General features: G+C 42.6%; 3 protein-coding genes across 3 annotated transcripts in view; 2 read left to right on the top strand and 1 right to left on the bottom strand.

Moving 5' to 3' along the window:
* The window catches only part of LOC134060466 (fibrinogen alpha chain-like), a gene marked incomplete in the record, with an annotated part of 3,685 nt that extends 748 nt beyond the window's left edge, over positions 1-2,937 (top strand). Inside the window, 2 exon segments of the mRNA XM_062517195.1 lie at positions 1,304-1,449; positions 1,790-2,937. Coding sequence (XP_062373179.1) covers positions 1,304-1,449; positions 1,790-2,581 — 938 coding nt within the window.
* Positions 2,938-3,176: 239 nt separating this feature from the next.
* LOC134060392 (fibrinogen alpha chain) lies at positions 3,177-6,410 on the top strand. Its single transcript, XM_062517084.1, has 4 exons — positions 3,177-3,757; positions 4,961-5,144; positions 5,359-5,504; positions 5,655-6,410. The coding sequence occupies exons 1-4, from the start codon at positions 3,521-3,523 to the stop codon at positions 5,964-5,966; spliced, it is 879 nt and encodes a 292-aa protein (XP_062373068.1). The 5' UTR covers positions 3,177-3,520; the 3' UTR covers positions 5,967-6,410.
* Positions 6,411-9,752: 3,342 nt separating this feature from the next.
* Positions 9,753-13,924, bottom strand: fgb (fibrinogen beta chain). Its single transcript, XM_062515913.1, has 8 exons — positions 13,790-13,924; positions 13,527-13,544; positions 12,965-13,165; positions 12,440-12,623; positions 11,674-12,015; positions 11,419-11,541; positions 10,772-11,057; positions 9,753-10,381 (listed from the first exon to the last, which is right to left on the bottom strand). Exons 1-8 carry the CDS (start codon positions 13,865-13,867, stop codon positions 10,153-10,155), a joined length of 1,461 nt encoding a protein of 486 aa, XP_062371897.1. The 5' UTR covers positions 13,868-13,924; the 3' UTR covers positions 9,753-10,152.
* Between the last annotated feature and the right edge of the window lie 7,211 nt (positions 13,925-21,135).

Below are 21,135 nucleotides of genomic sequence, written 5' to 3'. Positions count from 1 at the left end.
ACTCGCTGATTGCTACACCCATGAGCAAATCAGATAGATGAGATCTAGGTCCGGTACGCACTGACAGAGAGTGTGTTACGCACAGTAGTGATTTTAAAAGATCAGTCCAGACTCCAGGGTCATTGCAGTAATAGGGTGGAAACTGAGATAAAGGGATGGGGGACAAATAGGAGTACGTTTTGTCAGGCTGTCATTACATGCATTGGCAATTCAATTCAATTCAATTCAATTTTATATATAGAGCGCCAAAACATTACACATGTCTCAAGGCGCTTCACAGAGCGTCAAACCTTCAAAGAGAGCCCATGAGCAACAGGGGCAAGGAAAAACTCCCTAGAATTGGAGATATATATAGGAAGAAACCTCAGACAGATCCACGACTCAAGGGCCCAACCCATCTGCCTAGGGTCAGTTAAGTAGAGTAAAGTCATTTGTAGTATCAGAAGGTTCAAGCAGTCCAGTATAGGGAATAAATAGTCCATCAGTAATCCATTAGTAATTGGAGGGTAATGGGTCGCTAGGATGTGTGGCCCAGGGATCCTGGCAGGGAACCACAGCAGGCGATGGTAGGGCAATCATAGGGATGATGATGGCAATGGCACTCAGGGGGATGGGACTTCAGGTGTGATGAGGGCCAGGCACAAAGATGGCTGATGACTGGTAATGGTTCACCTCATAAGTGAGGTATAGGGGAAAGGGAAGAGAAATAAAGTGTGTTAGTATTACTATAAGTCATAATGGTTGGTATTAATAAGTATATAAATGGGAATATAAATTATTATACTATAGAGGGAAAAGGCAGAGGGGAGAGGGAGTTGAATGACAGGACAGAGAGAGAGGGAGGAGGGAGAGTTGAGAGAGACAGAGGGAGAGGGGAGAGAGAGTTGTACGGCATGACACATGAGAAGTCCATGACAGTGCTATGCTATAGCAGCATAACTAAGGCATGGTGGAGGGTAGTCAGCACCAGCACAGGTGTGGTCGGTAGCCACCATGGCAGGCATGACTGGAGCACCAGTCACACAAGTCCACAGCAGAGGTGGTCCGTTCCAATTAAACCCTGAAGTGGTTGCAGTTCCACACTGCACCATACCTAACTATAGGAAGCACTAAAGAGATATGTTTTAAGTCTAGACTTGAAAATAGGGAGGGTGTCTGCTAAACGGATTGGCAGATAGAAGCTGTAACGCCATTGCATTTCCATAGGCACCACTCACACACACAGCACACAGTGGCTTTGACATTATGGGAGCTTGATAACTCAGATGAGAGCTGATGTTTTGGCTTTTCTCGCTCCCGCAAGGCAATGACAACAAGTACATGTCGCTGGCGGAGTCCCTGAGGCAGAGGATCGTGGAGGTCAAGATTAAGATCGACCGCCAGCTGAACATTCTGGAGGCCCTCAAGGCGCGTGTCAGAGAACAGGTCATAGAGATGCAGAGACTGGAGGTAAGCCGGGGTGTGCTTATGACTTCACCATTGTCCAAGTTCTTTTAAATAGAAGAACAAATCAGTGTTAACATTGTTAGGTTATCAGAAATTGTTCAAGTCCTCAAATCTCTTGGGTTGTCAATTCAATTCAATTCAATTAAATACACTTATAGAGCGCCAAAACATTACACATGTCTCATGGCGCTTTACAGAGTGTTAAACATTCAAAGAGAGCCCATGAGTAACAGGGGCAAGGAAAAACTCCCTAGAATTGGAGATACATAAAGGAAGAAACCTCAGTCTAGTGGTTTGGTTTCCTTTGTGTCTATGTTTCTACCTATTTCTCCATTCTTAACAGGTGGACATTGACATGAAGCTGCGCAACTGCAAGGGCTCGTGTGCTGAGTACGCCGAGTTCTCTGCTGACCGGGAGAGCTACGTGGCTATTGACAAGCAGCTGGACCAGTTGGAGTCCATCCGGGTCAACAGTGTGGAGAGAGTGGGCGCCCTGCGGGTGATGAAGAGCCGCCCGCTAAAGGAGGTGATCGTGCCGTCCATCTACAAGTCTGGGCTGGGCGCCGAGGACCAGAAGCAGTACTTCGGGGATGTTGGCCAGGCCGAGTTGACACTGCAGGCTGAGGGGGCCACCGCCGATGCACCTGCTACCGTCAGTAAGTTCCCAAGTACAGATTCCTCATCATCCTCCTCATCCACGTCTCGAGTAACCAGCACCACCTTGAAATGCACCCGTACCGTACGCAAAGTCGTAACGCACACTAAGGACGGGCCCGTGGAGAAGTTCGAGGAGGTGTTATCCGGGGAAGGTTGCGATGCCATGGGAGGAGGTGATCGTTCCTCCCTGACCTCCCTCACCTCACAGGGAGGCTTTGGTGATTCCTTTACTGATCCCTTTAAGATGGCCGGTGGGTTTGGCAGTGGAGGTTCCACCAAGACCATGGGGTCCACCAAGACCGTGAGCTCCACCAAAAGCCTTCTGAGTGGAACCAAAGGCTCAGCCTTTGGGGATGATTTTGGGGCATTTGGCCGTGGCGATGTAGATGACGACCTACCTGACATCTTCGCCCGGAGTGGAAGGCCGGGAACACAATCCGCTGGAGAGATGGAGAAGATTCCCACAGATGTAGAGTAATGTGTTGACTGACGTTAGATGCCACATTGTTGCGAGTGAACAAATATGACTACAGTCACATCACAGTTAAATGAAAAGATAAGTCTATGCATCAGATGCCGAGATCAGGTTTTGCATGCTAGATTGTGAAGTGGTAAATGTTTAATGATGTCTGGAGAACTAAGACAGAACTTGTCACTGGATGAATGAAATACAAAGTAGAGCAAATGAAAAGACATTTGAAATTAAATGAAAAGACATTTGAAGTTGTGGTGTTTCTGTGACTGTTAGAATTGTACAGGTTTTATAAGGAGAATTCAATAGGTGAGAACCATTTGAGCATGTGCATCTCATCAATAAAGATAATGTTCACTTTAGTTTGTGATGTGTATCTTTGCAAAATGATGTGGACACATGAAGGTGTCATTCATGTCCTAATGTGAGCAGTCTACACAAAACACACCTTATTATCCACACTTCTGAATCCCTCATACATAAAGCTGATCTTGCCTCTAGTATGCAAAGTGGTGGGCTGACATTTCTGAGCGAGCATTTATCAAGGATACATAATAGAATACATAATACATGTATAGAATAGAAATACATAATTATTTAGACCATAATACAGAAATTTACTTGCTATTCAAGTTATGACTCTACATTAACCTATAAGACACAGAACTCATAAATTCCCAAGTCATATAGAAGGAAAATAAATACATTCAAGGGAAGACACAATAGATGAATGAAAACAAGCATTACAGAGACTACTAGATCTACAGAGACTAGATCTTAGAATTATTTCAGCAGGTTGTGGCTATTGTGACCTAGTTTCAGTTACAGTATATACCCAGCACATAATTGTGAATATAGTTCCCTGTTAGTCATTGTCATTATTGTCATCAAAATAGTCATTATTGATTTTCTTACATTTACTTTACTACGGTAATTTACTATGAAATGTTGGCTGAAGGTACTGCACCAACTATTGCAAAGCAAATTAGTCTCTGTACTTTTCTTAGAACTTGGAAGAAAATAAGCACGTCTGTGTGTGTTTCTGTTTGTGTTGCAGAGTGTCAGGCCTTGAAAGGAGACCACGTGCTCCTCCGACCAGGCTATCGTTATGGTTCTGTTAGCAGTCGCTACAGCCGGTGCCCAGCAAAGCCATCATATCCTCTGTGTTCAGATGACCAATGGGTAAGTTCCTCTGAAGCTCAGCCCCCAAGACTTTTTCAAGGAATATGCGTTTAGATTAGATAATATTAGCCTTTATTCTCTGTGTGGAAAATGTTTTCTTGAGCAGTGAAAGCAGTGGATACAGCATACAAATACACTTACACGTTTAGACACTGATTGACAGTCACATTTCAGACACATACAGAATAAACGTGTATACATACAACACGATTGACAGTCACATTTCAGACATATATAGAGTAAACGTGTATACAACACGACACCACACAATGCTCTAAATAAAAAGCACTCCAAAAAATCACCACTGTAGATTTGACTATCGCACAACACTGCCCTACCACAGATGTTACAGGAGACAGTTTCTGTAGTGTGTAGTACACACAGAATAGCAGTAGCTCAGGGTCATAAAGGTGAGTTGAATTTCAAACAGTATCGAAAAAATGTCCAGATGGGCAAGAAACAATGATGCAATTACAGTAATTTCATGTACAGAATTAGCCACATGGTGTATAAGCCGCACAATAGTGTTTTATGCAAGTTAAAAGAAACAGAACCATATGATTGCCATATTAACTGCCCCTGTGTATTAACCTCATAGCTGAACAAATTTTGCAAAATCAGTGTATAAGCCACTGCTAATAGTTGGGAAATGATGGTATTAGTGTCACAATTGTCATAGTGATATGTTTGATATCATCGCATGTCAATAGCATTACACTGAATATCCTCTGAAGTGACCCCCATACAATAGTCATGATCACAGTGCTAGTACTAGGCTATTCCTATCATCTGAGTCGAGAGCCTGTCCATGATGTTGATAGGGCAATGATAGACCATGTGCACAGGAGAATGAGAGAAACAGGCCATGTGGATTAGCTTAGACTAGACCAGACCATTGTCTTAGCATTAGCAGCAAGCTAGTGTAAAGTGTGAAGTTGGCCTAATGTGTGTTTTTGAGGTAGTAATGTATTCCATCAGTATTTTGTAAATTGTACTAAATCCATTATTTTTGCAATATTAGTCACTAAAAATTGCTTTGACATTTTGCAAACAAAATACATGTAATACTCGGATAGTAAGCCATTTTTATACATCCTTTGATATACAGTACCTTTAAAAAATTGAGGAATTCCAAAAACAAAGCACAGCTTCAATACTTTTCATGAAAAAGTTTCAAGTTAATTTAATCTACATGCTTGACAGACTGAGAAATGTCCGTCTGGCTGTCGGCTGGACGGTCTGATAGATGCCACACAAACGGACTTCCACAGACGCCTGGGGCAGGTCTGCTCACAGGCTCAGACGCACCAGAGGGCCATCTCCTCAGCCATGCTGATGACCACAGCCATCTACAATGCCCACCGCAGGATCATTGTCAAGAACTATGGTAGGTCTGCACTTCTTCAGTTTCAGATACATTCTTCATAATCAATTTGTATTTTCTGATTCTGATTATTTATATATTACTTTTATATAGATTAATTATATATATTATATTGTATATTAAGATAATCTGTGATATATTGTCATGTTTCATAACTTTCCTTTGGGTTTATAACCTTGAATAAAGTGAAGTGAATTGCTTAAACACCTTTGGGTAGTTGCTGAGCTGAGATATGCAGAGAGGTTTGAAGACCTTCAGAGGAACCTGACGCTACTGCAGAGACGTTCCACAGAGCTCTCCAGAAAACTGCACAAGATACACAGCCTCGTACAGCAGCAGATTATTGACATGCAACGGATGGAGGTGTGTGTGTGTGTATGTGTTATTACAGTAATATAATAGCCTAGATTTTCCCGACAATCTCTATTTGTGATCTATTTTTTTACTGTGTGCAGACGGGGCACCTTTGAACGGATTACTTAACTTGATTTCTTCATATGTTTGGCTCTTCAGGTGGACATTGACATCAAACTTCGAGCCTGTCATGGGTCGTGCAAACACACCTTTGTCCATCACATCGACCATGACGCCTACACAGACATGGAGAGGGAGCTAGCCAAATTTAACCCCTTGACTACCAAAAAAGCCTTGTTCCCTGCGGACATAAGGAAGCTCGTCCTCCAGCCTGTGCTCCGTCCTCCCAACTCCCACTCCTACAGAAGCATCCCAACAGTACGCAAGGAGTTCCTAACACAGTTCGAGGACATCGACTTAAACCAAATCGTTTTAGAGGAACTTTTCAATGACTTTGACTTGGAGGACTGAAAATCAGATTTTCCCAGCAGTTAGACAAAAGTTTACTACCTCATAAATTACTGCATTGTTTGCATCAAAGATATCTTCATAATCAAGCCATTGGCCATTGTCTGTTAGCACACCATCTTTATTTATGTCATTTGTTTACTGTAGAGGTATAATGGTGCATTGCACATGTTTAGGGACAGACTTGAATAGCTGAGCCATATTGCTGCAAGTGCATATAGTCTGATGTATGTTCACTGATGTCCACGGACCTGAATATGAATACATGTATGTTTGCCAAATTTGTTGACAATGAGAAATTGATATTATGCCCAGGGTTTGTGTGTTCTGTGCATTTTTCATGATCTCACAGATCTCTAGATTTTGACTAAAGCTCTAGACAGAAAGAGCCAGTCTGAGCTGGTGTGCCACTGCACTGGTCATGGGCTGATGGGACCGTGGAACTAACACAACTGATTGCAGCATAGCCATGGGGCCTCATTTATAAAAGTGTCGCGTAGAAACCATCGTTCATTTGATCTTAGATCATTTCTGATATGATCGTACGTGTGATTCAGAGAAACGAACGTACGCACAAAAAAACGTGCGTACGCCACTCTTGCAGATGTGGCCATTATAAATCGCAAATGAACGTGAATTTGTGCGCAGCCGGGTGATTTTAGGTCTCCGCCTTGTACACGCCCCCTCTTCAATATCATTAGCATAGGCTTTAATGCAATCAATGGCTGAGTTGTACCTAAAATACATATATTGAAAACTGTAAAGGCCTAGCCTATGCCATCTGATGTTAACCTATGTTTATGCGCTGTTAGTTCGAATAACTAATTATCATTTTCCAAGCAGCGCTTTCTGGAAAGAAATATGCATCCATGTCCATTGTCCCTCTGCTTGCTTTTATTCCTTCTGCTTGCAGTAATGTAGTAGGCAATGTGTGGCAAATGCAGTAGGTTTACTTTGGTAATATAACATAGTAGGCTACCTTATGACGGAAATACCTACAGTACATCATACTAATTTAGGCCTATAGGTTATGGTACAGTATGGCGTTTCCAATATGACCCAGGGTTAGGTACTGCCCATGTAGCCTACGGCGGACTACATTATCAGCGAGATACTGTATGTCATGTAGACCGAACGTTTATGGATAGGCTATGTTTTTACTGTATAGCGAATAGTATAAGTAGTTCACCGGTCATTCTTCATTCATTCTGCGCGTCGGGATTCAAGCAATATCGATGTCAGCGACTGTTTACTTTCAAGAATGTCCAGTGACCTTTAGGCCTATACCTTTATATATTTTTATATTTTAGCCTGCATTATCCTAATTGTTATTATCCACGTATTGCCATCTGGTCTTGGGCACTGCCATCACAGACACAGGCTATGCAATCAGACGCGTGCTATAACTCCTTGCAACTCGGCCGCAATTATGAAGATGCAAAACTCTGCTTTTCAGAGGATAGATTATGTCTATTTACCTTTATTTATACCACTGCTTGGTCAAATTTCCTATTGTGATGCGCTATTTGGAACGTGCATTATTTTTCTATATACCGCACGGCTATGAAGTAGTTCCCTTCTTTTGGGCTTATTACACTTGAATATTAATTCGCCAATGTGAATGTAACGGTAAAAACAGCAATGTTGTATCTAAGACAGCGGCAATATAAACTAAACTGATAGTAGCAGTGGTATAAGCGGGATAATCAACTCCGCGCCCTGTGCGTTTATAGGAAAATAATGCACTTATCGAAGTGTAAAGTCCCCTCCGCCTGCGGCGTCGGGTCCTTATTACCACTTCGAACGTGCATTATTTTCCTATAAACGCACGGCGCGTCGTTGATTATCCCTTACATATTCTTATATAAAGTGGGTAACCCATGAATTCTGTGATCACGGTAATGCGCCTGTGCGTGCGTTTGATAAAGGCAACAATGCAAATACCGTGAGAATGGAATGTTAACACCAAATTCTTGAATTTCCCCTTGGGGATCAATAAAATATCTATCTATCTATCTATCTATCTATAGATTATGTCTATTTGCGATGTATAGATGCTGAAAAATACCTGTCCATATATAGCCTACATTATAATATTATCTTTCTGTTGTGGAGCTTGGAATATCATGAACGCAACCAGTCATATTTCCCTCTTCTAAACAAGCGTAAATGGACACTTTATGGTCAATGTCGATGGGAACATTAAATATATAGATGACTCTATGGCCTGCCTGCTTTTTTTGAATGCAATGAAATAGATACAGTAAGATATAGCCTAGGCATGACACGGGTGTAGTAGTAAAATAAGAAGTGGGTAACCCATGAATTCTGTGATCACGGTAATGCCCCGTTTCATAACGCATTCAGAATATGTTTGATTATGGTAGAGGATATTATCAAGTGTTTATAAAATAGATAGATAGATAGATAGATATAGGATAGATAGGTAGGTAGATAGATAGATAGATAGATACTTTATTGATCCCCAAGGGGAAATTCAAGATTGGTGGATTAAATGGTTCTTAGAGTGTTGAGTGTTCTTATTGTGAATGCAGATAATACAGTGTGCTTTTTCAATGTTAAAAGTTGAAATAGGTGAATACGTCTTTGGAGAGGTTGATAAACTATATTTTTGAAATGCCTGGGGTGAATAAACTGCGTTTACTTACTTTTAGCCTCCACTACAATATTATAGGATTTGTTTACTTTCCTTTTCCAACCTTTAAGAATTAGTTAAAACTTTAACTTCTATACTTACTACTTACAACTTCTGCTGATATTGATCATGCATATGGTAGAGAACTACATGAGATCGTTGGTCTTCTTGGAATTTTGAGAATTCATCGCATTTGGACCTCAGATTACTTGCAGTACCCTGGCACTACCACAAGGAAATGGTCGTACGTCAGGTCGGAACCTGACGTGGAGATAAGCACTTTTCCACGTCAAAGACGGTCTTTATAAATCTGAGCGTTGGCATGGATTTGAGCGTACGCACGGTCTTAGATCAAATCTGTGCGTAAGAAAGTTTTATAAATGAGGCCCCTGGTCTGGCCCTGATCTGGACTAGGTGCAAATGACCGATGCCAGACCACCAGGCCCTGATGGTTTTATAGAGTTCCTTGCTGTTAGTCCACCATAACAAGGTGTGTGTCACAGCTGATGATGGTGTAGGCCATCAGCTGTGACTGCCACCCCCCCCCCCCATTTGTTTTGGTACAGTTGTGTCATATAACAAGTATCTGTGTTAAACATAAAGAAAGACTGTGATGTTAGAAATTGAAGTCTCATGTACTATATTTTTGCTGTACAATTTCAACGAATAGGACAGTTCCAACCCAGAACACTACCAAGCGAGAGTCTACCAAGTGAGTGTAGTGCAAGCATGCACTCTTTTTACATATAGGGACAGCTAAAACATTGTCATTGAATGATTTTCCCTTAGTTCCTAATAAATTGGGTACCCCTACAGATTTGATTTTGTATTTCGGTTGTGTTTTGTATATGGTTTGTGGTACAACAGAAACAAAATGAAAGCATTTGTTTGAAAAGTTACTTATTTATATCTAGTGTTCATATGTTTGCACTGTGTTGTTTTGTTGACTTTTCCTTGAATGCTTTTTTAACATTTTATATATAAACAAAGTTATAAAATAACTTATGTTTTTTATTTATATTTTGCTCACATTTGTGTTTTGTGTATACTGTAGTTGCTGTCCGTTCAGTTCACTTCAATTGATTTCTTCACTTTTGTGGAAGGATGAAAAGAAGATGAAAATGCAATACAAATATTTTCTCAGAGACTTTATTGAGAGTTTGTCTTGAATATCCACTCTGAACATACACACATTTACATATTCAGTATTCTGTGACACCATAACATGAAAACCAGTTTTAATGCAACTTTTCTCTGCTTCATGAAAAAATATTTTATAACATCAACTCCATAAAACTGAGATCAACAATCAATGTCTTCTGCTATTATAAATATAACAAAACTTCAATTCTATCATTTTTCTGATCTCTGTCTCAGCATTTAATGGCTTCATGTTTTGTTTCACCTATATCTCTTCCAGGGTCTACACATGTGCTAATGTTCAGCGCAGAAAAAGACTCTCCTCTCTCCTCGTGCTCTGCATGTTGACCGAACACTCTTGGGTGTCTCTGAGCGCTGCGTGTTTGCAGGCATCTACTGCTCGAAGAAGGGTCTGATCTTCATGCACATAGACTTCAGCGAGTACCAGGAACCCTTCCAGTTCATCCATACCATGCCGTCATCTGTGCCGTGCTTGGCCATGTATTTGGTATAGGCGCCGCCCCAGTAGTATCGGCCGTTGGGGTTGGCTGAGTGACAGCGGTTGTACCACCAGCCGCCACCATCTTCTCTGGAGCACTGCTTTGAGGGGTCACCAGGGGTCCTGCGAGCACACAGAGAGAGGGTCAGAAACAGGGGGGTCAAAATAGAATGCAGAACTGACCAATACCATGATGATCTGTAGAGAGCTGATGTGATCTTAATGATTGTTGTGTAGATGTAAGAATTATGCAGATTGGCAGATATGCATCTTGGAGGACAGTTAGACTTTATCCTGCTGTGTCTACTGTGTTTTTTTTTTAGAAACATTTTGTCAAATGTCAACTCTGAGAGCCTTATGGCAAGAAATTCTAGCTAGCATAAAAATAACTTCAGGTTGTATAGGTATTCCTCACATATAGCTGGATATAGCCAGTGGCAAATAAGTGGTCTAAACTCATTTAAGCATTTTCTCAATGTTCTTTTTGTCCCTGCTTTGGCAGACTACGCTCACCATTTGTCATTGTCGCGATCGTATGTGCTGAACATCATGCCGTTGTGGATGGTCATTGTGCGATTCTCTCCAAACAGCTCCGAGGCACCGGTCAGCAGGGTGTCGCCTGCAGTGCCGGAGTAGCCGCCGATGGACACCATGTAGTTGGAGGCCTCGCCCTGCACGGTGAACTGCTGGTACCGGGCCTGGGTCTTAGCGCCGCTCCAGTCCTCCATCTCGAAAAGGATCTCAGTCGGGCCCATCTTGGTAATCTGGCTGACGCGGTCGTTGCCGAGCCAGTACTCTCCTGTGAGACAAGCAGAATCCATTCACATAGTAAAGGTTGCTCCAACAAGATATGTTTGAAGATATGTTTGTCCTGTGAACTTTTCTGAACTGGAGGTGCCTCTCATGCAGCGTTTATACGTCCTCCCTCGCTCCTCGATGCCTCGATCCTCACTGATCTACATAAAGAATGATGGGGGGGGAAACAATGGGATAGTCTATCCAGTGTTAGTTATAGATCAGTGGGAACGCCCCTCGAGGATCGAGCATCGAGGATCGAGGAGGCATGATGAGAGGCACCCTGGGTATTGAAGTTATGGTATTTTATTGCATGCATTGTGATAACAACATTTCTCATTTCCGCTGAGATTGAATGCCCATACCTGGAGTATTGCAGTACTTTTTGCCTGTGTCGAAAGCGATGTTGCCAAAGCCTCTCCTGTACTCATCCCAGCGACGGCCAAAGTCCACACTACCATCCATACGATTCTGGATAGTTGTCCAGCCTGTGAATGTAGGACAAGCACATGTGACCAATAACACCATAGCTGACAATACAAAATGACACGCTGCTCGACACTACAGTCCAATCAAACGAGTCATCTAGAAGAGGTTAGACATCATGTCACCCAGCTGACCTCCTTGGAGTGTGGTCTGGTCGCAGTACACCCTGTAGGGCTTGTAGAAGGCGTCAGGGCGGATGTAGTACATCTGGGACTCTGTGCCACCCTTGCGGTAGATGTCCTCGCACTCCTTGCCGGACACGACGGGGATGGGACAATTGACCGTGCAGCGGTCCTTGCACTTATCCTTCTGAATGGTGATGGCCTGGCTGAGGCGCTGGACCTTGCCCCGCAGGGTGTCCATGATGCCCTGTAGGATGCGGATGTTGCTGGGGAAGTTGGTGTTCACTGCCTCATTGATGAAGGCGTGCTGGGACTCCAGGTCAGTGGTGTATTCACCCACCAGGTGCCCATTGCCTGGAGACGGACAGTAGACAAGGCAAGGTGAGGCAGATAAGCCACAGACACAAAATGGTGGTGACCAAACTCTTAAGGTTTAAAGGCAGTCATTTCAAGCTGTATGTCGAACCACAAGAGGAATCATCATTGTGCTACTTTGTAGGAAACTTTATAAGTTCTAATGTGGGTATTAGTTTAAGAATCTCACATTGTGGACCATTTACTTCTTTTTCTTTCTATCTACTTCTCTCTCTTGTACACATCCTCTGATTTTACTTAAATCTCTACACTATCGTCTTCTTCTTGAATTTGTATCGTTATTATACAGTTTGTTTGAATGCTATTCCTTGTTTGTAGGTGACTTTCGATAAAAGTGACAGCTGAATGGATACATGTAGGAAATGATTTAGATGTAAACATGTGGAGATGAGCCGAGTCTTACCATCGGTAACTTTCTGGCGCTCACGGATCTCCTCGGACAAGCCATTAACGTAATTGTAGATGTTGTTTGTGTTGCGGTTCAGTTCATCCACGCCTCTCTTCAGCTCAGCCACTGTGGGTTTGACATTACGCTCCTGCTTGAGGATGGTGTTCTTCAACTCACAGCCAGTGGGACAGAGCACGCCCTAATCAGAATCAAGGGAGAGGAGAACCAGTTTGAACAAGCCCAGAACCAATCTTAACAAGCTCATGCAATGGGAATCCAATTGAACATAATGCACCCAGCACCTCACAAAGATACAATTCATCAATGAATTAATCTAGGTAACACATGACATTCTCAAATGTTAACAAATGTAACACATGACATTCTCAAGAGCAAGGTTAAAAGATTAAGAATAGCATTTTAATCTATCCTTGCGGCCTAGGCAAAAAGTGATTGCAGGACTGCACCAAACATTGATAAGAATCGATTAATTAATTAATCAATCAATCTATATATAAACAATTGTAATCACACTCTCACCATTTTTTCGGAGGCATGGGTACAGCCTCCTGCATCTGGCTGTTCCTCCTTCTGCTCTTGCATTGATGTAGAGGGTGCAGCTGTTGGTCTCCCACGGTAACGCCCGCGGCCGGAGATGGGAGGGGGTGCGCCGCCACTCGGCGTATATGAATCGCGACCTCTGGAGACTGGACGGTGACCTCTGGGATCAATTGAGGCGCCCTGCAAAAGGACCGGACAGAGCAGAGGAGTGGGTCGTTTTTCTTCATTATTCCACCGTACCACTTACATACCACTCAGTGTATTTTCTCTGTAGTCTACAGTATATGTGGTAACCTTTGTTTCTTTCACATGAGTATAACATGAGTATAATGTTTGTAAACGTCAGTATGATACCAATTATCATATAAATATAAATATATAGATATATATAGATGTAGATATGTCAAAGAAAAGAAGAAGCATGAAAAATAAAAGAAGACAGATAAGAAAGAAAGAAATAAGTTGAAAGTGAAATTGGATGGTCATGGTATCATGTAGCAGGAAAGGGAACTAGGGATCACAGAAGTGTTCAAATACTTACTTCTTTGTCCTTTAGGTCCTGTGGAAGACATAACACATATTCTATGTTTAGAGGACATGTAACATTTGTATGGACGTTTATTTTCATCTACAGCTGAAAATTGATCTGAAATTTTATCTATCAAAATATTAGGCTTTTTATTCTATGCTATTCACTTGTTCCGAAATATGTTTACCTAACACTACAGCGGTAATAGGAAGGAAAATAAAATTAAAAAAAAATACTTTCAAGTATCAAAAATCACTTCAGAGGTAAATACTGACCAAGCCATAGTCATCGTAGTCCAGCACATCAGCCAAGGATGCGCAGATACACAGGCAAAGCACTAATAATGTCTTCATGTTTGTTGCTCACTCTGTGGATTCACTACTCTTTCAGGACAAAGACCCTCATATTTATACCATCTACCACAGGCCACCACCCACCTCACAGCATGGGTGATCTTCATCACAGAGGCAAGGTTGATGATTAACCTCAGGTGCTCACTCATAGTTCTCTGGTTCTATTTATTTTGAGTCAATGTGCTGAACAGCTTTTGGGAAAAGTGGATCTGTTTGTTTTGATGACCTTGTCCTAGGAGGTATGATGGTGGTATGGAGGAATGAAATGAGGTATGCTGGATTTTGACAACAGTGAGGCACAACTGACCATGGAGTTTTGAAATACAGTAAATGTTTTGTCAGTGGAGTTTCCAATTTAGTAAACCAAAGACATACCAGTTCACTGGTAATGATGCCATTATTTTTTCCCATCAATGTTGAATTGTAATTCCATAATGAATTGCAAGGTGTGTGCAGTACAAGTTCCTTGTGGTATGCAAGTCAAGTAGGTTGTTTAGTGGGATTCTGCTGGTCTATGACCCAGTCAATACTGAGGGGTTGAGCAGCAGAGACAGATATGAGTCAATGCCTACAATGACACTGAACTAGAACAGCAAACTGAGTTTGCTTCCAAAGTTTATTTAAGAATGAGTGTTAGGCTACTTGCTTGTAACTTTTGTCCCCAGAGCAAATATGAGGTTAGAAATAGAGATTGTGGAAAGGGGTTAATCATTAATTACTATGTATCATCATTTGGCAATTATACGGGTACGTACAGTAGTTTCACAATCAGGGTAAGCTCTCTAATTCAGAAGGCCTTTTGAAATATAGTTTTTAATGTATCTTTTTTACAAACCCCCAGTTTATCTGCGATGCATCCTGCGGCCAGCACTTCACAAAAACAACTGGTGTGCGTTGGTTTCTCCGACTAAAAATATGTGAACACATAGGCATTTGGCTACACACAAACACAAACACACACACTGTGTTATTTTATTGTAAATGCATATTCCGGTCTCACCCAGAAGTGCTCAAATTGTTTTGACTCTCAACAAAACTAGATGCTTTGTCTCTACATCCATTTTTTCTTTATTCTGTGTCAGCCCTTCTCTTTCTCCTTTTCTTCCTTTCCTCCTCTAGGCTATTTGCTTAAAGCTAAGGCCTTACATTCATACCTACCATTGAAGCACAAATGTAATTGAATTTAACTGCATTAACTTAATTATGAGCTTCAACTTTTGACTAATAAACGATGAAAATGACATAAAACACTAGTGATTGGTATTATTAAAGTGGAGATATAATGGGCCAAAGTCAAGTTTCCTTACTTTTTGTGAGCGATTTATGTCACATCTGTTGCAAGAGAATTAGCTGGTGGTGGTTGCTGTGGCCTGATCTAGTGAAGAAGAAAGACTTTGAAAGACATTTAAAAGCAATCTCCATTACTTGCGCTTCAATTTCATGGACAGCTTCTTCCATTGTATTGACAAATTAATTTACAACACATTGACCCACACCTGCCGTCTGTAACTGAGCCACAGCCGACCCACATAAATCAAAAGCTGACTGTTTTGTAATAAATCACACAAACTTGTACTAGGGCATGAAGCCGAATCAGTTGGCTGATCATCATCAGAATATTGCTGACTAACAACTGTCTGCACATTATATGAAAAGTGTTTTCTGAACCCTGAAAAAGACCCAAATTCAAGGATACAGTCTGATTGACCACAACAAAGACGTACATTTCTGTCAGAGCACAAACCATGGGCCAATTTAAGGTGCCTAATCAGGATATTTGAGTTGTCAAAAGTAGAGCCACAAACATAGCACAACATCTTAGTTCTGCTACCCTAGGTGTTTCCTTTACTTGGCCGTAGATTGTTGTTTGGATAAAGGTAACGAACACAAAATGACTCTTGAGCAGTTCATCAAAGGCTCCAACTGCACTGGCTGACATGCATGGGATGGCGTACTTGTCGAGAACAATGTAGTATGGATGGTGTATTTCTTGGGTCCAGCTGCAAGGTATGGCTGCGTGCTCTCCTGTATGGCATCCAAATGTTCTTGTACACTGTTTCCAGTCTGTGAATGATTTTTTTCACATTAATGCAGGGCTTAAAGTGCCATATCAGATGATGAAAAAGACATTCAGAACATCCAATGTTTGTATGACAATATCAATAGTATGATTCAAGAATTTTGATGAGTGTAGCCTACATAGTGTAAATCTGGATAATGTAGTGTGCTTTCAGAATGTTAAAGGTTGCATTTTGTGCATAAATTCTATTAGGAGGTGTATAAACTCTATTTCTGAAATTTGAGAAGTGGGTAAACAGCATTTACTTGTGTTTAGCTTCAATGACAAATTATGTGTCGGCATTACTTTGAGAACATCTCAATACAAGCACCATACACTGGTAGGCAAGTGGAGAAAATATTTTGACCAACACCAATTTTGTTCAATTACATTGTTTGAATGCTAGAAAGAAACTACGCAACAGAGGGCAACACTCTGACGTGGGCCTAATCTAAAAGGCGGCACATATACATAACTGATTGCGACAAGAATCATTCACCAACCTTTAAGAACATGACAACATGATTCTCTGCCATGGATGCAGACATCTTCCTGGGTCTTTTGCGGCCTTGTGCGACCGGTGGAATCAGGTGGAGTAAGAGAAGTATCCCTGCAAGTTCATGATCCCATGCTATATGAAAAAGAGGCACAAGGATGTGATTAGCAGCTTAGTCAAACTTCATACATTTTCCAACTGAGAGAAAATCTTTCAATTGTTTTAAAGTATCTCACCTGTGTCATTTTCTTCATCATCAATCCCCATACTCTCTGCTGCATCAATCAGCTCCTGAAGAGCACGTAGTGATTTCTACGGTAGCGGTTCACATGACATCAACGGCTACCCGCTCCATGGGAGCTCCGACTGTGTATTGCTGTAGCGGAGCGTGCGAGCACTGTGAAGGGCCTGCGAATAAATCGCCTTGGTCTCCAGATCGAGCGCAGATATGTCAGTTCACGGCGATACTGCGTCGTGGAGCCGGGTTGTGGCGCGCTGTCCCTCTCGCCGGCGGGCTGCTGGCTATCGCTGTGTCTCTCGTTGGCAGGCTGCTGATGAGTGCTGTCTCTCTCGCTGATAGATAAGGACACAAGGAGAGCATTGAAACGTTCCAGTCACTTGCCCAGCCTATACAATTAAATAAATAGGGAATTCTCTCTGCCCAGGATGAACCTAGGGACTTAGTCTCTGGAGCGAATTTTTTCCCCCTAGGTATACCATGGGTAGAGAAAATGTTTCGCTCCAGAGACTAAGTCCTCTATTTATTTAATTGTATAGCCTGGGCAAGTGGCAGGCTCCAGAAATGAAGCCAGGGGAGCGCCGAGAAAAGCGCCCGATGGCTTCGGACACTTCTCAGGCAGGTTGGCCTGGAGGGTACCTAACCCCCTTTATCTGCCCTATCAACTTTCGGCACTTTCGGCGCCTACCATGGTGACCACGGGTAACCACTGATCTATAAAGAATACCTGGATAGACTATCTCATTGTTGTTGCTGACCTATCAACAATGAAGCCAATGGAACTGTCCCGAGTGGTCCCATAATGGCGGCGTGGTGTTCCAATTCCATTGTTGCAGAACGGCAACATTCTTTTACTGTCTTTTACTGTCTATGCATTCCTATGGCAAGTGGTCCCATAATGGCCACCGCCATGTAGGCTTCAGAATTTTTACGTAGATGCTCTATCCAGGTATTCTTTATAGATCAGTGCGGGTAACGGGGAATCAGGGTTCGATTCCGGAGACATCCAAGGAAGGCTGCAGCGCGCAAATTACCCATTACCGACACGGTGAGGTAGTGACGAAAAATACCAATACAGGTTTCTTTCGAGGCCCTGTAATTGGAATGAGCGTATCCTAAACCCATGGGTGAGGACCCATCGGAGGGCAAGTCTGGAGCCAGCAGCCGCGGTAATTCAAGCGCCAATAGCATATATTAAAGTTGCTGCAGTTTAAAGCAATTCCTCTGCCTGCGATGCAAAGTCTAACGGTAGTGTGCCGGTTCGGTGCGGTGATTGCCAATACAACAGCACCAGAGGGAGGAATGGGTCCCTGTAACGGTTTTGCCTCGTATGCCTGAGTGGCCCAAGAAACAGGGCTTGGTAGGTGTGCACAGAGGTGCTAGCCCTCCAAATATAAGCCTCAATATCAGTCTGAGCAAGGTGGAGAAAAATGGTGTCCACCACAATATAGCACCTGTAGACGGTGTTTATGGGCCAAACTGTGGGAAAGCCTTTGGAGAAGACCGTAGGGGGGCTGGTGCGGATGGGTGCTCTCAGCCATAACACTTGTGGAGGGGACACGTGGGCTGTTTAAGTAAGATGCTGGCTTAGATTCCACCTCTCTCCAGGTGGGAAGGGCGCGGCGGTTATAGCCCGGGGTTGGGGAATGCTGGGTGAATCAATTTAAGACCCGAGTTAACCTGTTTGTTCCACAGCAATTCCCCTGCCAGTGTCGCTAGCACGGAGTTTACACACCCGCCGCGTCTCAACGCGCATGGCCTATGGAGGGAATTCGAGGGCCTGCCTCATTAATGAGGGCTGTAGAATGAGTGGGAGGCTCTTCGGGACAGTCGGTGAAATACCACTACTCTTATCGTATTCTCACCCAACGGGCTCTCGCTTCTGGTGTCACGCGGTGCGGGAGCGGTCCCGAGCCACAACCCGCTCCGGGGACAGTGACAGATGCGGAGTTTGACTGGGGCAGTACACCTGTCAAACTGTAACGCAGGTGTCCTAAGGCAAGCTTGGGAGGGAAGAAACCTCCCATGGAGCAGAAGGGCAAAAGCTTGCTTGATCTTGATGTTCAGTATGGATACTGTTAAAGCTGGTGAACACAGGTTAGCTCGAGGTGGGCACGGTGACCAGTGGTTAAGGGTTCTTGTCCAGAGTTGGGCGTGGCGAGGTCCAGGGCAGTGTGGGCCGATCCCAGGCCGGCTCCCGCCTAGCAAACAACGCCAAACTTGCCATTGCACTTACTCGTGCCCATAGCAAGACACTAGTTTGAAAGCAATTGGAGGAACGGTTTGAGATACATGCGAATGACAGACAGACAGACGTTCCTGTCATTTATTGATAGATGACATTATAGTAGACACAGTTTAAAACACTGCTGGTCAGAGTAAAGCTATGAGGGGTTACATTTTATGTGCTAGATTCTCGCTTTTCACAGAAATATTTAGGGAAAGGTTGGCAGCTCTAATGATGAGAAAAGGAGAGAAGAAAAATTAAGTCCTAATGCACAAGTCCGAGTTCAAGTCCACAGATGAGTCCTTATAATTAGTTAGGGAGTGTGTGTGTGTGAGTGTGTGCTTTTCTGAGAGAGAGAGAGAGAGAGAGAGAGAGAGAGAGAGAGAGAGAGAGAATAATGAATGTGTGTGTTTTTTTCTCACGTGTATCGCTCACTTGCAATTTTACATGAATTACTACTTAAAGTCTCTACAACTTAACATCATATCAGCTCACACCATTAGGCTACAGCCACTACAAAAAACGTACGCTATAACTATTTAATATAATCAGCAAACATCAATGTTTACGTTGCCTAGTGTTGGCTGGTTAACAACTGGATGCTTTCGGCTCACATGTTGAATCATCGTTGAAGAGCTGTTGTGGTAGGCCAGTTCTGCTTTGCTGTACGGTCGGCCAGGCACAATGCATCTCATCTTCTTTTCTAAGTTTAAAATGATGCTAAAACTTTGGATATTCTCTGCCTGGACGGTTCTAACTCTCAGTCATCAAGCCAAATTAATTTTGAAAGTTGGACGTCAGTAATAACAGTCCATGTGAAACAATAATCCCTGAACAGGGCAGGCCACATAATGCAAGTGATAGGAATTAAAGAGTCACTGCACCCTAACATATGTTTTTTGAGCTGTTTATTGATTGAAAATACTCATAAGTGGTGAACTGTACTATTACCAGGGTTAATATTGACAAAAATCGTGTTTCTCGACAAAAGTAACATTTCGTCTGATTTTGTATTGGAGATATTGCTCTCCGCGCATACTACTGTTTGAGACATGCCATGGCATGTTGGTCCAAAATGCTATTGGAATGCTGACGAAGTCCTGTACTTCTAGTCCAACAATACGTCACCGGGTTGTTACAAATTAGGAATGAAACGCCCCAACACCTGCTGCCCTGATTAGTACCTGTGATAAGCCATGTCTGCAGCACTCATTCCCAGATTGACACGAAATCGCCATGGTTGATTGGTTGCAGCAGTGCTGCATTCCCTCTCCAAATTTCAGAACGTCTCGCCCATTTTGAAAGCCGTTTTCAGAAATGTGAAGTGGGTGGAGTTACAGTATGGGGTGAAGTGACTCTTTAAATGAAGCCTTAGGCAGAGAATTTGTTTGTCTCACCCTCTGTAGGTACTTAGCAGTAGCACTTCTCCAAAATGGCTGCATCCTCTGGTTCCCATTGGCCTGTGGAGGTAGCTGATGGTGGTACCATTTCACAATGAAAGGAAATAGTCATAAAAATGGGACCCTTGTGAGATTACTCCCTTTTATGGAATGTCATTACTGTATGTCCCTGTGTATGATGAAACATGTCCTTGATTCGGCACTGTCTAACAGAATCACTGTGAATGTGAAAAAAGCTTTCCCAAACTCTCGGCTCCGTCCAAAACACCACTACTTAGCACATTGTCCATATTTCATAAAGGCCTTTGGCCACTTGTCACTGTACTTCACAATAATCCTCAAGGGAGACATCATTCCTAGCAAATGTGCTCCACCTAGAATATTTCAGTTTCTGCAGAACCGGATTTTTGATTGAAACAAAGAAGGTAGGCCTACCGTTTTCACAAAGAAAGCATTTGTTGCAGTATTAAATTGCAAACAACTTCTAACCTGTCAAACCTTGAGACACAGACATACCCAATTAGCCACCAAGCATCGATGCACTGCGTTGCCTATCGTTTTTGTCATTTAGACAAAGAAAGCATTTGTTGCAGCATTAAATTGCAAACGTTGACTTGGTAAATTGCTAATTTACACATCTTGGTATCATACAATCTCATGCCAGAAGTGTAATAACATTATGACTAGTGATGGTAGATTACAGTTTTTCTCAAATGCTAAAACACAAAAGCCAATCCTCTTAACCAAATGACCAGTTGTCTAAACACATTTACTAAATCTAGCCACAATTTTTCAATACCATAAACACATTTCACATGAAGACACAATTCTCAAAACACAATCCTCTG

Source organism: Sardina pilchardus, chromosome 16 (genome assembly GCF_963854185.1).
Source record: "Sardina pilchardus chromosome 16, fSarPil1.1, whole genome shotgun sequence".
Classification (NCBI taxonomy): domain Eukaryota; kingdom Metazoa; phylum Chordata; class Actinopteri; order Clupeiformes; family Clupeidae; genus Sardina; species Sardina pilchardus.
The sequence above is the reverse complement of the archived record's forward strand: the minus strand, read 5'-3'. Positions and strand labels throughout refer to the sequence as shown.

Bases quoted from the DNA above. Each gene is read 5' to 3' on its own strand.
- LOC134060392 (XM_062517084.1), top strand. From the start codon at position 3,521: ATGTTGGCTGAAGGTACTGCACCAACTATTGCAAAGCAAATTAGTCTC. The intron at 3,758-4,960 runs GTAAGTTCCTCT...CATGCTTGACAG, and splicing joins TGTGTTCAGATGACCAATGG to ACTGAGAAATGTCCGTCTGG. The intron at 5,505-5,654 runs GTGTGTGTGTGT...TTGGCTCTTCAG, and splicing joins TTGACATGCAACGGATGGAG to GTGGACATTGACATCAAACT.
- fgb (XM_062515913.1), bottom strand. From the start codon at position 13,867: ATGAAGACATTATTAGTGCTTTGCCTGTGTATCTGCGCATCCTTGGCT. The intron at 11,542-11,673 runs GTCAGCTGGGTG...CTACATTCACAG, and splicing joins CCAGACCACACTCCAAGGAG to GCTGGACAACTATCCAGAAT. The intron at 10,382-10,771 runs GTGAGCGTAGTC...GTGTGCTCGCAG, and splicing joins GATCGCGACAATGACAAATG to GACCCCTGGTGACCCCTCAA.